At 39.4% G+C, this 14,512-nt stretch overlaps 1 protein-coding gene across 4 annotated transcripts in view; it reads right to left on the bottom strand.

Annotated features, from left to right (window-relative positions):
- Positions 1-14,512, bottom strand: part of LOC111156566 (DENN domain containing 4C) — a 153,106-nt gene that overhangs the window by 18,616 nt on the left and 119,978 nt on the right. For all 4 annotated transcript variants that reach the window (XM_022517541.1, XM_022517544.1, XM_022517543.1 and 1 more), the window contains 5 exons: positions 14,226-14,401; positions 9,473-9,655; positions 8,523-8,718; positions 6,120-6,365; positions 4,914-5,031 (listed from right to left, as the gene is read on the bottom strand). In XM_022517541.1, the coding sequence (XP_022373249.1) occupies positions 4,914-5,031; positions 6,120-6,365; positions 8,523-8,718; positions 9,473-9,655; positions 14,226-14,401 (919 nt within the window). The remainder of the gene's footprint in view (positions 1-4,913; positions 5,032-6,119; positions 6,366-8,522; positions 8,719-9,472; positions 9,656-14,225; positions 14,402-14,512) is intronic.

Here is a 14,512-nt window from a genome sequence, read left to right as displayed (position 1 = left end):
AAGTGGAGATGCAACATGGGGGCTTAAGGGGGTAGGAGAAGAATAAATGAAACAAGATGGGATTGGGAGGGAGACAAACCATAAGTGACTCTTAATCTCACAAAACAAACTGAGGGTTGCTGGGGGGAGAGGGGCTGGGAGAAGGGGGGGGTATTATGGACACTGGGGAGGGTATGTGCTATGGTGAGTGCTGTGAAGTGTGTAAACCTGGCGATTCACAGAACTGTACCCCTAGGGATAAAAACATATTCTATGTTTATAAAAAATAAAAAGTAAAATAAAATTAAAAAAAAAGAAATAAAAAAAATATTTCTTTTAAGGCTTATATAATGGTGATGAACTCCTTCAACTTTTCTTTTTGGGAAACTCTTTCTCTCTCCTTCAATTCTGAATGATAACCTTGCCCAGTATTCTTTTTTGTAGGTTTTTTCATTTAACCACTTTCAGTATATCATGATCCTCCCTTTTGGCATGCTAAGTTTCTGTTGATAAATCAGCTGACAGGCACGCTTGGGTGGCTCAGTGGGTTAAAGCCTCTTCCTTCGGCTCAGGTCATGATCCCAGGGTCCTGGGATCGAGCCCCACATCAGGCTCTCTACTCAGCAGAGAGCCTGTTTCCCCCTCTCTCGCTGCCTACTTGTGATCTCTCTCAGTCAAATAAATAAATAAAATCTTAAAAAAATAAAAATCAGCTGACAGGGACGCCTGGATGGCTCAGTTGGTTAAACGGCTGCCTTCGGCTCAGGTCATGATCCCAGAGTCCTGGGATCAAGTCCCACACTGGGCTCCTTGCTCAGTGGGGAGCCCGCTTCTCTCTCTGCCTCTGCCTGCTGCTCTCCCTGCTTGTGTTCTCCCTCCGTCTCTCTCTCTCTCTGACAAATAAATAAATAAATAAAATCTTTTTAAAAAAATCAGCTGACAGCCTTGTGGGGTTTCCTTTGTATGTAACAGCTTGATTTTCTCTTGCTGTTCTGAAATTCTCTAGCTTTAATTTTGCCATTTTAATTGTGTGCCTTGTTGTGTTCCGCATACACGGGTTCATCTACTTAGGGGCTTTCCGTGCTTGCTGGACCTGGGTGTCTATGTCTTTCCCTAGAGTTGGAAAAATATTTCATTTGGGATATATTCCTGTCTCTTCATTTTGTCGGATTCTGTGTTTGTTTGTTTCTTTATATTAGGTAAGTCAGCTGTATCTATGTGTCTTGAAAGTAGTGGCCTTGTGTAGAAGAGGTCCTGTGGTGCCGTACAGCACAATTCCCCCCACCCCATCACCAGAACCAGGTACTCCAAGAGCTTTCCCTTTGTGGGCTGTGTGTGTCCTCTTGTGGCTGAGCTGTGACTGCTGTGGGCATGCTGGCGAGTGGGGCTGGCCCTCAGCCCAGCTGGCTGCAGTTAACATTGCAGGTGCACCAGGCAGGGTCTGAGAGATCCAGCTGCAGCCGCCATGAATGCACTAGTGTGTGGGGCTGGCCCTCAGCCTCGCTGTCTGCCATTAGCCTGAACCACAGCTGTGGGCACACTGCTGGGTGCAGTGCCTGTGTAGCCAGTTAATAGGCCGGAATGCAGGAACTACAGACGTGCTAGTGTGTGGGCTTGTTTACCTCCTGCCCCTCAGGGCAGCAGTCACTTTGGAAGGACACCTTTCCCAGCCAGGGCTGCTTTCAGGAGTGGCAAGGCAGGAGCTACTTTGGAGGGGCCTCCGGTGAGGCAGGTGGGTTGGATGGGAAATGTCAGGTGGGCATGCAGTGATCATAAGGCACATGGGGACAATACTGGCTCCCCCAAGTGTCTAGCTATCTAGGCTGGGGGAGGGCAAAAAAAGAAAAAAAAAAAAGGTGGCTGGCAGCACATTCCTGGAGAAATATGCAGATTCCTGCCCCTTTGGTACCTGTCTTAAGATTAGCCAGTAAATCCCCTTTCACAGATACCCTAGGCACTTTGTTCCGCACTGCTGCTGCTCTGCTGTGTCCCCGGCGAGTTACCCAGCATTCTGGCTCTTTGAAGGTAGGGACACGGTTTCCTATCATCCTCTTGCTCTTTAGTTAATCCTCTTGCTCCTCAGCTAAGCACTGCGGATTTTCAGAGCCAGATGTTACAGGGACTTGTCTTCTCAGTCCATGTCCCCAAGGCCAGGAGTGGGATTATGATTCCCTCCTTCCTCCATGTTTGTGATGCCCCTCCCATCTGTGGTTAGTTGTGCTGGGAGTTTGGTTCCCAACTGCCCCTCTGCTCCCTTTTGATATGGCCTGTTCAACTAGATTTGGAAGACACATTTTGCCAGTCTTCAGGTCATTTTCAGAGTTAGTACAACAGATATAGCTGTTGCCTTGGTTTGTCTGTGGGACAAAATAACTCAGGACCCTTGTACTCTGCCATCTTCCCTTCTTCCTTTTAAAAAAAAAAAAAAAAAAATATATATATATATATATATATATATATATATATATATATGTTTGTTTGTTTATTTATTTATTTATTTTTAACCAATTATGGTTGCTTTGCTGGGAAGTGGATCTCTGAAGCTCCTCTTCCAGAAATCACTGGAAATCACTACCATTCCAGAAATTATCACCCAAGTACTTAATTCTTGCGTCTTTCAATGTCATTTACATGTCAGTTCTTCATTTATAGCAGCCAATCAGGCCATTCTTGGGAGCTCTAAATTTTATTCCCATCACAAATTATAAAATATTTTGAAACACTTATGCGTTTCAAGAGAGGTAGGAAAGTAACTAAAGAAATAGCAACTCTGGGTGCCTGGGTGGTTCAGTTGGTTAAGCGACTGCCTTTGGTTCAGGTCATGATCCCAGGGTCCCAGGATCCGGTCCTGAATTGGGCTCCCAGCTCTGCTGGGAGTCTGCGTATTCCTCTGACCTTCTCCCCTCTCATGATCTCTCTCTCCCTCCCTCTCTCAAATAAATAAGATCTCTAAAAAAAAAATAGCAACTCTATTTTTTTTTTCAAGTAGGCTCCATACCAAGCATGGAACCTGAACTCATGACCACGAGATCAAAACCTAAGCTCAGATCAAGAGTCGGACGTTCAACTGACTAAGCCACCCAGGTGCCCCTAATTCGTTATTTTCTAGCATAAATTTCAAGGTTATTCTCCTTCTGTTTAAAAAAAAAACAAACCACAGGGCGCCTGGGTGGCTCAGTGGGTTAAAGCCTCTGCCTTCGGCTCAGGTCACGATTCCAGGGTCCTGGGATAGAGTCCCGCATCGGACTCTCTGCTCAGCAGGGAGCCTGCTCCCCACTCTCTCTCTGCCTGCCTCTCTGCCTACTTGTGATCTCTGTCAAATAAATAAATAAAATCTTTTAAAAAAAAAACAAAGAAATATCAGAACTAAAACAACAAAAAGACAAAAACAGCTTGTAATATATTTAAACCATAATTTTGTGACCAGCATTTTCAAGGGGAAAAAATTTTTTTTTTACTTAGAACTGGAAGAAAATTGTAATAATAGCAAAACAGTAATAGATTTTTAAAAGTGAACTGTTCCCTTTCCCATCTGAGGAGCCACTGTTAATAGTGGTTTTAGACCTTCTTATATGTATATATTAAAAACATATATTTTGGGTGGCTGTTTTAATTAAAAAGATCATATACTGTTCCAAAACCTGCCCCTTCTCCACTTGATACATGACATCTGATTCAGGCACTCATATGCAAATGACTCATGCCAACATTTCATTATTCTCCTGTTAAGTATTTATGTGAAGTTTTTCATTATCACAAATAATCATACAGTAAGTATCACTGTGCAGACAACTTTCCATACTCTATTTCTACAGAACAGAAATGTCTTACTGTATTTTCTGAGTTAAAGGGTACAGATAATATAGGCCACATTCTTCTCTAGAACTGTATCATTTTCATGTCTAACAGTGTATCAGAGTGTTCCTTTCCTCCATATCCTCAAAAAAATTGGATAAAATAATTAAAGTCTTTTGCCATCCTGATGTAACTAAGTTAATACTTTCCCTTTTTTAATAAAAGAAATTGGAATTTCACTAAATGAGACTGAGCATTTTTTCATGTTTGTGTTATGAACTGAATTATGTTCCCCCAAATTCATAAGTTGAACCTCGAACCCCCTATTTGACTATATTTGAAGACAGGGTCTTTAAAGAAGTAATTAACGTTAAATGAGGTCGTAAGGGTAGGGGCCTAGTCTGAGATGCAGGTGCACACAGGGAAAAGGCCATCTGCAAGCCAAGGAGAGAGGCCACAGGAGCAAAACCTGCTGACATTCTAATCTTTAACTTCCAATCTCCAAACTGTGAGAAACAAATTTCTGTTGTTTAAGCCACCCAGTCTATGGCATTCTGTTATGGCAGCCCTAGCAAACTAATATGTCATGTAATGTTTCTTCCATGAACTGCCTATTGATACCATGCTCACATATCTACTGTACAGTGCTGTCTTATTGACTCAAAGGACTTTGGAATACTGGATGATCCCTTTTTAAATGCCCTGTAAAAATATGCTCTAAATGTAAGACTGAAAATGAGGCCAGAATCTTTGAGATTCGTATCCATATATTTGAAATTATGATCCTATACCAACAACACATCCAAATTACTCTTCCACTATATAGAATTTACCTTCCCAATACTTAACCAAAATTGGCATTTAACAGAAAGATCACAAAATACTCTTCAACTCCCTGACACAGTTAAATGGGTCAGTAAAAGAGCAAATCAATTTGATCTAAAATGGAAAGACTCTTCATTGAAGAGATACTAAAAATGCATGAAAATTTTTAAAATAGAGCAGAATAATTTGTTTCTCTTACCTCCTTAATTTTATTTTTTACCCCAGCTGTCTGTTCTTCTTTATTGCTATATAGTATTCTACTGTATGGATTGTATAGTTTGAGTCTTTTATGTCTTTAATTCTGTTTTACTTACTAAAATTCCTCCATGAGACGTACAAAGGTTCGCCCGGTTCCTGATGAAGGTTGATATTATCCCATAATAGCTGAATATACACAAGTTTGCTATCCTGGGACAGAGATGATAGGGGAAGCTAAAAGAAATCAGTAAAGAGTATTAGTCACCATAAGCGTAATAATAATTACCAGTGGATTTAGCAAAGCTTGGTTATATAAAACAAATGAGTTCTTTCAAAATTCTGGACCTAAAATTATAAGCAAAAATTTTAATTTTCTTTGTTATCTGATGATAAATATTCCTATTTTTCTCAAGTGCAGGTTTCTCATTCCTACTTCCACAGACTGGAAAGACAACTTGGTAGCTGGCACAGTGGCCACCTGAAAGATTAGTCACCATTACAACAAATTTTAAGGTTAGTTTCTGCTATCTTATTGTGCAGACTGCTAAACTTAAATGAGTCAAAAGACAGTATAATGCTTTAAGCAAAGATTGTGTTGTGCTCCTGGTGTATGTTGGGGCGTCTCTCAATAATCAGTATCATAGAATGAAGGAACTCCAGGAAGTGCAGTGTCTCCTGGATCAGGCACCCCAGCCCAAGGACAGTAGGGGCTACAAAGTCAGACAGGCAGACTGTGGTCTTGGCTCCCCACCACGTAGTAGTTGTGTGAACTTGCAGAAACCATTTAACTAGTCTAACCTTCAATTGTATCATCTGAAAATATGGGTAAGAGAAGACCTTTAAAATAAAGTTGTTGTGAAAATTTCAGCTGGAGATTTGATAGTTCAGGATAAAAACTACCTTTCCCAGCCACCCTTTCAACTAGATATAACCATATAACTAAATTCAGGCCAAACAGATACATAGATTAAATGTTACATGCAACTCCAGGAACTATCCCCAGAGGAAGAAGACATACTTTCTTCTCCATCCATTTTTATCCTTACTGCTGGCCAGAACATGGATGTGATAGTTGGAAACAGCGCAGCCATCCTGGACCAGGTATAGAACTTAGAAACAGAGGTAATGCGCAGCTGAGCAAAAAGATAGAAGGATCTCAGGTCCCTGACATTATACCATTCCAAGACCACCTACCCAAACTTTTATGTGAGAGAGAAATAACCTACATCTTGTTAAGTCACTGTTGTATATTCTCTCTTACTTGAAGTTATGCTTCATTCTAACCAACCACAATGTAGTATAAGCATGTGTAAGTACCCTACCTGTACACCCCCATTACAGTGTTCAGATGTGAGGATGAGTCCTGGCAAGTTACTAGGAAGGTCCAAACGTCTGAAATACCAAACGAGGTTCCAGAAAATGATCGGATGTTGATTGATGAAAGAGGATGTGTGAATCACTTGATCACCTTCATTTTCTAGCAAAGATTCAAGTTCCTTACGAAGCACTAGAGGACTCAAGTACGGCACAGAAACAGGGGGAGGATTGGGTCTTTTTCCTAAAGGATCCTTTAAAAAATAAAAATACAGTAAAAAGTGAATATTACCTATTCTGTATGTTTTAGAGTACTTCTCAGTGAGATTATGCTTAATCTATCCTTTCAAAATCAGTGATTTCAGACCCAGTGCTACATGTAATATACTCTAATGAAAACCTAAAAAAAGGAAAAAAATACTTAACCATAAATGCCCTGAACTTAAAGATTACAAAAGAAAATTGATAATCCATATAATAGGCCCTATTTTAAACATTGAAAGTTTCTCTATTTTTCTAAGAAATACTACATTCCAGATGTTTTATGATTTCCCCCCGAAAAGCTGACTTTATCTTCTTTCTAAAACTCTAAACAAATGGATTGTGTTAATATTTGATGACTCCTTTTATAATTATATCTACCTGTAAAAGCTTGCTTTTACATTTGATTGCAATAAAAACTGAAGAGCAGTCTTACAAATCAAATAACAAATGAAGAAAGAATCTAATTTAGTCTCTGTATCAGAATAAAATGCTTATGACCAATTCATTAATGAGTATCCTTAATGCCCAGGCTGAGGTTTCCAAATACCATTTCCTCTAAAAAGACCCAGGGTTTCTTAGAGAAATGGCTGATTCTAGGTCTAGAGAAAGAGATACATCACATGAGCATGAAGCATCTTGTCATATAAGAAAGCAAGGAAGCGGGTGCCTGGGTGGCTCAGGTGGTTGGGCAACTGCCTTTGGCTCAGGTCATGATCCTGGAGGCCTGGATCGAGTCCCACATCAGGCTCCCTGCTCAGTGGGGAGTCTGCTTCTCCCTCTGACCCTCCCCACTCTCGTGTTTTCTCTCTCTCTCATTTTCTCTCAAATAAATGAATAAAATCTTAAAAAAAAAAAAAAGGCAAGGAAGCTTTAAAAAAATTTACAAAAGGCTACTAGAATTGTGTCAAAGGGACTAGGGCACCAATTCGTAGAGGTTTCTAGCTGATCAAAGATGGGATAAGGTAAGTATTAGTAAGGATAGCAATAGCAATGATGTAAACATAAATGTTTAAATCAATGAGTTCATAATGATATCCTATTCTTCCAAATTAATTGATTACCTGGGAGAATGCTAGGAATCCAACTAATTTTTTTGAAAACTGGTAAATAAAAGGAAAAAAATCAGTCATCCTACCTTTACAAAGTAAACTCTGTGTTTGGAAAAGCAAACAGAAAACAAAGGGCAAGTTTCTCTTTATAGATGTACCCCATATAATAAAGACAATTAGACTATTACCCTTTATAGCTGGAAATAAGTAATGTGATCTGGGCACTGGGGCATTAATAGCTATCAGCATCAGGAAGAAAGTTCATATCTTCTATTGAGGGACATCCCACCACTGCTATTGTCTTACAAAAATAAACCACAAAAGAAAAACCTGACTCTGATCAAGCTTCTAGATAATTAGCAGGGTTGTAATCAACAAGTAAGTTCCAAGGTCAAAAAAAAGGGTCTACAGATTTATAAAGACTAAAAACCAGATCAGCTATAATGCACAGATATTATTTGATCGTTCTTCAAACTACAAAGCACACACAAACTCGACATTTTTTTAAATCATTAGAAATTTGAACAGAGGGACGCCTGGGTGGCTCAGTGGGTTAAAGCCTCTGCCTTCGGCCCAGGTCATGATCCCAGAGTCCTGGGATCGAGCCCCGCGTCGGGCTCTCTGCTCGGCGGGGAGCCTGCTTCCCCCTCTCTCTCTGCCTACTTGTGATCTCTGTCTGTCAAATAAATAAATAAAATCTTTAAAAAAAAAAAGAAGAAATTTGAACAGAAATTGAATAATTTGGTATTTTTTTTAGTCGTATAATGGCATTGCATTTTTTTATTACTCTTAAGAACTATGTAGTATACTAAAATATTTACAAATGGAATATATAATGTTTGGAGTTTGCTTCAGAATAATCTAGGAAAGAAGTGAATAAAGGTATACATGAAAGAACAATGACCCTAAGGTGAAAATTACTGAAGCCAGATGGCAGGTCAAAGGAATTCATTACACTCTTTTGTTTAGTTTTGTACATACTTGAAATTTTAAGAAGTTCTTAGTCTGCTTATGAAAAATTCTTATCACTTGTGGATTATGTGCTGCCCTAATAAATACTTACATGAATACACAGATAATTATCATCTTGTTACATACCACAACTTCCTGCAGACTGTTTGGGAGACTGACTGTTGAAATGCCATGAAACGGTCGCTGGGAAAAGTCAATATTTTGCAAGGGACCTCCAACACTGTGACTTCGAGTCAAAGATACCTTTCGCTTTGAAAAACTATTAGGCGCAGGTGAAATTTTCATAGTTTGGACTTCTCCACTGGCTCTCTTTATTTCATCACTTTAAAAAAATGAAAAAATGCTATGTTTGTGCTGTAACACAATCTAAACCTGTCCAGCTAGAGTATTTTCTACAACGAATTTTGAGTCTACTGAATGTACTGGAGAAGAATCAGTACCACCTTATAAGATTTACATTTTCTTCAAGCATTTTGTTAAAGGAGTCAGAAGAACAGGATGGAGTAGATGACTCTGGTGAAGGGTGGGAAAAAGACAAAGGGTAGTAACAGATACTCTTTTTAAAAGACTAAGTGCCCATTCAGTTGTTTTATTCAAACATTATTTCATCTTTACTAAACAAAATCATCTAGAATTATGCAACTAAGTATTATAGATTCTTTGATAAGTATTTAATCTCTACCAGGCCATGATCCACTAAGGATAGAGACCAGATCTTAATTTTTTAATTTTTAGTCCTTAGCATAATGCTTTCAATAAATATTTGATTCAATCAGTATTTAAGAGGAAGTAGGTATATTTCACAGTAAAGAGAATATGTCTCTGGAAACTGGCAATGACTACACTAAAAGGGAAAAATACTTTTTACTCTTATGAAGTTCATTTTGTAAACGGACACTGTAAAACATTAATTTCAAAAATGGTTTATCATCACATTCATTCATCATAGTAAAATGTTAAGACTGAATTTTTTAAATGCCAGAACTTATGCCTATATGCATCAAGTTATCTTTAAAGATGGAATTTTTACAAGGGTACCCAATTTATAGTGCAGACTTCTCTGTATCCTGTGGTACCTTGATTCAATTGCAGAGGTGGTTTCTTCAGTTACGGTCTGGTTTTCCTTTGGGAAATCCATAAAGTTGATCAAGTCAGGTTCTGCTGAACTAGATACAGGTTTGTGCTCTGAAGGTTCACTAGCCAATGGAATGCTGCCGCTTTGTAAACTGTCACCAGAGGTACTTGGTTTCAGGAAAAAGCTAAACACGAGCAATGAAAAAAAAAATGTCTTTAAAAACCTAGAACCGGGGCGGCTGGGTGGCTCAGTGGTTTGAGCCTCTGCCTGTGGCTCAGGTCATGATCTCAGGGTCCTGGGATTGAGCCCCAAGTTGGGCTCTCTGCTCAGCAGAGAGCCTGCTTCCCCCTCTCTCTCTCTGCCTGCCTCTCTGCCTACTTGTGATCTCTCTCTCTGTGTCAAATAAAGAAAATCTTTTAAAAAATTAAAAAGAAAATAAAAACCTAGAACCCTAGGGATGCCTGGGTGGCTCAGTGGGTTAAAGCCTCTGCCTTTGGCTCAGGTCATGATCCCAGAGTCCTGGGATCGAGCCCCACATCGGGCTCTCTGCTCCGCGGAAAGCCTGCTTCCTCCTCTCTTTCTTTCTCTGCCTGCCACTCTGCCTACTTGTGTTCTCTGTTTGTCAAATAAATAAATAAAATCTTTAAAAATAAAATAGGGGCACCTGGGTGGTTCAGTGGGTTAAGCCTCTCCCTTCGGCTCAGGTCATGATCCCGGGGTCCTGGGATCGAGCCCCATATCGGGCTCTCTGCTCAGCGGGGAGCCTGCTTTCCCCTCTCTCTCTCTGCCTGCCTCTCTGCCTACATGTGATTTCTGTGTGTGTGTGTCAAATAAATAAAGTCTTTAAAAAATAAGATAAAATAAAAACCTAGAACCCCTGGGGCACCTGGGTGGCTCAGTGGGTTAAGCGGCTGCCCAGAGTCCTGGGATCAAGCTCCACATCAGGCTCCCTGCTCTGCAGAGAGCCTGCTTCTCTACTTACTTGTAATCTCTCTCTAGCTCTCTGTCAAATAAATAAATACAATCTTTACAAAAAAAAAATAAAACCACCTAGAACCCTCTAAATTTCATATTTATTACTTTATGATAAAGCATTCACATAAATTTTACACAATCCACAGAACTATTGCCTCTTCCAAACATATACCAAACGTGCACACACACACTGTGCTATCATTCTCAATCCTCTCTTGTCGTAAACTTTTTTTTTTAAAGCTTTTATTTATTTATTTGACAGAGAGGCAGGCAGAAAGGGGAAGCAGGCTCCCTGCTGAGCAAGAAGCTGGATGCAGGGCTCGATCCCAGGTCCCTGAGATCATCACCTGTGCCAAAGGCAGAGGCTTAACCCACTAAGCCACCCAGGTGCCCCTTGTCCTAAACTTTTCAAATGAAAAAGCTCTCAAAGTCATTACCATTCAGTGTAAGATTCTTTAAAGAAAGCTATGAAGGAAGATGGAAAGCAAAACATTTCATTAATTTTCTGAGTTAAAAAAGAGAGAGGGAGACAAACCCTGAGAGACGCTGGACTCCCAGAAGCAAACAGGGTTTCAGAGAGGAGGAGGGTGGGAGATGAGGTAGCTGGGTGATGGGTATTAAGGAGGGCACATGTTGTGATGAGCACTGGGTGTTATTCACAACTAATGAATCACTGAACACTACATCAAAAACTAATGTACTGGGGCACCTGGGTGGCTCAGTGGGTTAAGCCGCTGCCTTCTGCTCAGGTCATGATCTCAGAGTCCTGGGATCGAGCCCCGTATCGGGCTTTCTGCTCAGCAGAGAGCCTGCTTCCTCCTCTCTCTCTGCCTGCCTCTCTGCCTGCTTGTGATCTCTGTCAAATAAATAAATAAAATCTTAAAAAAAAAAAACAAAAAACTAATGTACTGCATGTTGGCTAACTGAACATAATAAAAAAAAAATAGAGCAGCAATGGCATTTTAGCATGTATTAACCTATATTCGTGTATGGTAGCCTCTCCCTCATAAATATCCATTTTGTCTCAAGTCCTTTCCTCTTCCCCTTTATCCATTATTTTGTTTCATCTTATCTCTGTCCTCTTTCTGGGTGGGGATGAAGTGAGGGTTGGCCCTTGCAAAGGACATGACGAGAACTCTCTGAGGTAATGTTCTACATCTTAGTAAGGGTTAAATCTGCAACAGTGTATGCATTCAGTTTTCAAATGGTACATTTTAAATGGAGAGATGGGTATCTGGGTTTCACCATAAGAAAAATCTTTAAACTTAAGCTGCAAGTTTGAAATTTTCTATAATGACATACTGGGGAGGAAAATCAACAATGCTCCTTTATACCTACACAGAAAATATAAAATAAGGTACTTAACATAATAGCTTACAAAACACAATTAACTCAACAAAGAAGTATATGACTATGGAGAATAATTTAAAACAAAAGAACATAATAGACAATCTAAAAAATAGAGGTATGTTCACAGATAAGAGAGTAATGCTGAAAATGTCCTTTTTCCCCAGATTAATCTATACATCTAACGCCGCAATCTCAATGAAAACTCCAGCTGAATTTGGGGATGGGGGAGGGGGAAACTAAAGTTGCTCTCAGCAAAATAAATAAATAAATAAATACAATGTCCATGATGAGGAGTTTACCCTATCAACCAGATAAAACTGTGATAAAAAATAGACTTGACCAAAAAAACAGGGAACACAGAGGCAGGGTGAGGTGCACATGGGAATGTGATTTATGGTAAAGGTGATGCTACCTATCAATGAAGAAAGGATAGGAAACAGGCTACTTACATGGAGAAAAAGAAAGCTGTATTCCTACCACCATACACAAACACAAAGGTATATTCCAGGTAGATTAAAGATCTAAATATCAGAGGTAAAATACAAAGCTAACGAAAGAAACTTCAGGAGAAATTCTTCATGTCGTACAGATGGGAAACTACAAGCACAAATCGTAGGGGGAAAATTAATGGATAATTACATCAAAAATTAAATGGATAATGGAAAAATTAATGGATAATGACATCAAAATGAATGCTTTCAAGGAAATATCAAGAAGATTTAACAATCAACAAGAAAAAGTTAACAAAAAAATGGACAAGGTAAAAATATAAACCAGCAACTCACAGAAAATGCTGGAATAATTAACAAGAATATGAAGAGATAAACTCACTGATATTCACAGAACTTAAAACAAAAACAAGATAGCACTTTATATCATTAGAATACAAAAAAATGAAAAATGATAATATCAAATGCTGGAATGGATATACAGAAATGAAAATTCTTAAGCATTACTAGTGAGAGTACTGCCATATGGGAATCTATCTTCCATTGTTTCTTGAAATCGTGAATGAAAATGACTCAATGACCTCGCTGCTAAGACTATTATTCTGAAAGAAACTATTTCACGAGTTCAGAAGGAGACATATTTTACAGTGCACTGCCTCACTGCAGTGGTATTTATAGGAACAGAGACCTGGAAGCAACTGAACCAAAAGTAGGATAATGGGTAAGTAAAATTAGGTATTAACTTCCTACAGGAGGAAAGGAATAAACTAGATGTACATACGGCAACTCAGTTTTTCAACTGAGTAATAGAGATTATCAGTATTCTAATTATGTAACTTAAATTGCATAATCATGCAAAACTACGTATTTTATGAAGGTATATATTCAAAGGTACAGTGGAGTCAATGTCTTTGTTGGATAAGGGAATGAGAGTGGGACGGGGCGGGGGGGGAGAGCTAACAAGAGAGGATCCTTGCACAAAGCAATGACGATAGTGCATCAGGAATTAGAATACGATTTCACTCAGCTCCACACCTGAAGCTAAAAGGAAAAACTAAGCTAAGAAGACACACCTGTAGGGGCGCCTGGGTGGCTCAGTGGGTTAAGCCTCTGCCTTCGGCTTGGGTCAGGATCCCGGGGTCCTAGGATGAAGCCCCGCATCGGGCTCTCTGCTCAGCAGGGAGCCTGCTTCCACCTCTCTCTCTATCTGCCTGTCTCTCTGCCTACTTGTGATCTCTGCCTGTCAAATAAATAAATAAAATCTTAAAAAAAAAAAAAAAAGACACACCTGTACAATTAGTTTTTTTTGGTTTTTTTTTTTTTTTTTAGAGATTTTATTTGACAGAGAGATCACAAGTAGGTAGAGAGCCTGATGTGGGGCTCAAACCCAGAACCCTGAGATCATGACCTGAGCCGAAAGCAGAGGCTTAACCCACTGAGCTACCCAGGCACCCCTGATTAGATTTTTTTAAAGCAGCTAAAGGTAGACAGTAATATGAAGCTTGTCTTCTCCATAAAACAAACAGAATATTAAGATCATTATTTAAGCAGTTACCAAACTCTTGATTACTTAATGAGTAATTACAGATCACCTACTCTCTTTTCGATTCCCTGGAATTTGGTCATTTCACTGTACAGAGCACTACCACAGAGGGTTAATAAGTTGGGAGAAGAGTCAAAAAACCCCCATCCCCCATGCCTTTAGTTTTTTCTTCTAGAATATATAAAGTCACTGAGAAAGAAAGTTTAGTGATAAATATTGAAGTTCTGAATGATCTATGATGTTTAGCTCTAAGAATTACTACTACTGATAATTGTGTATTAAATAAACTGGAAAAGTAGTCTCCTATACTGCCAGTATTTTCTACTCCAGTAGTGAGAGTGAAGGAGAGAAGAGAGGGACAGCTGGAGGGTGCCGTGACTATCTCCCTCTCCCCTCAGGAGTCATGCCTTCTGAGAAGGAGCTTTCACAATACTAACCTTGCAGAGCCTCTCAAGTCTTTAAATTCTATGTTGAGAAGAGGCAAGAAGTTGCTTTTACAGAATGGACAGGTGGTATTCAAATTTGAGTCATCTGCCGTCCATCCAGCCATAATTTCTTCATCATAAACTAAAGCGCCACAAGCTCTGCACTGGGAACAACTTGACATCAAAACCTAAGAGTAGAAAAGTGCAGACACTGAGAACCTACACAGTGAAGTCATCTCCACAAACCATCCTTTGGAGACACAGCATTTTACTCATTTTGTTGATCCAATTTAGAATTA

This window comes from Enhydra lutris, unplaced genomic scaffold, assembly GCF_002288905.1.
Source record: "Enhydra lutris kenyoni isolate GAN:26980312 unplaced genomic scaffold, ASM228890v2 scaffoldscaffold47, whole genome shotgun sequence".
In the NCBI taxonomy this organism is placed as follows: domain Eukaryota; kingdom Metazoa; phylum Chordata; class Mammalia; order Carnivora; family Mustelidae; genus Enhydra; species Enhydra lutris.
This window is presented reverse-complemented; position numbering and strand designations above follow the sequence as displayed.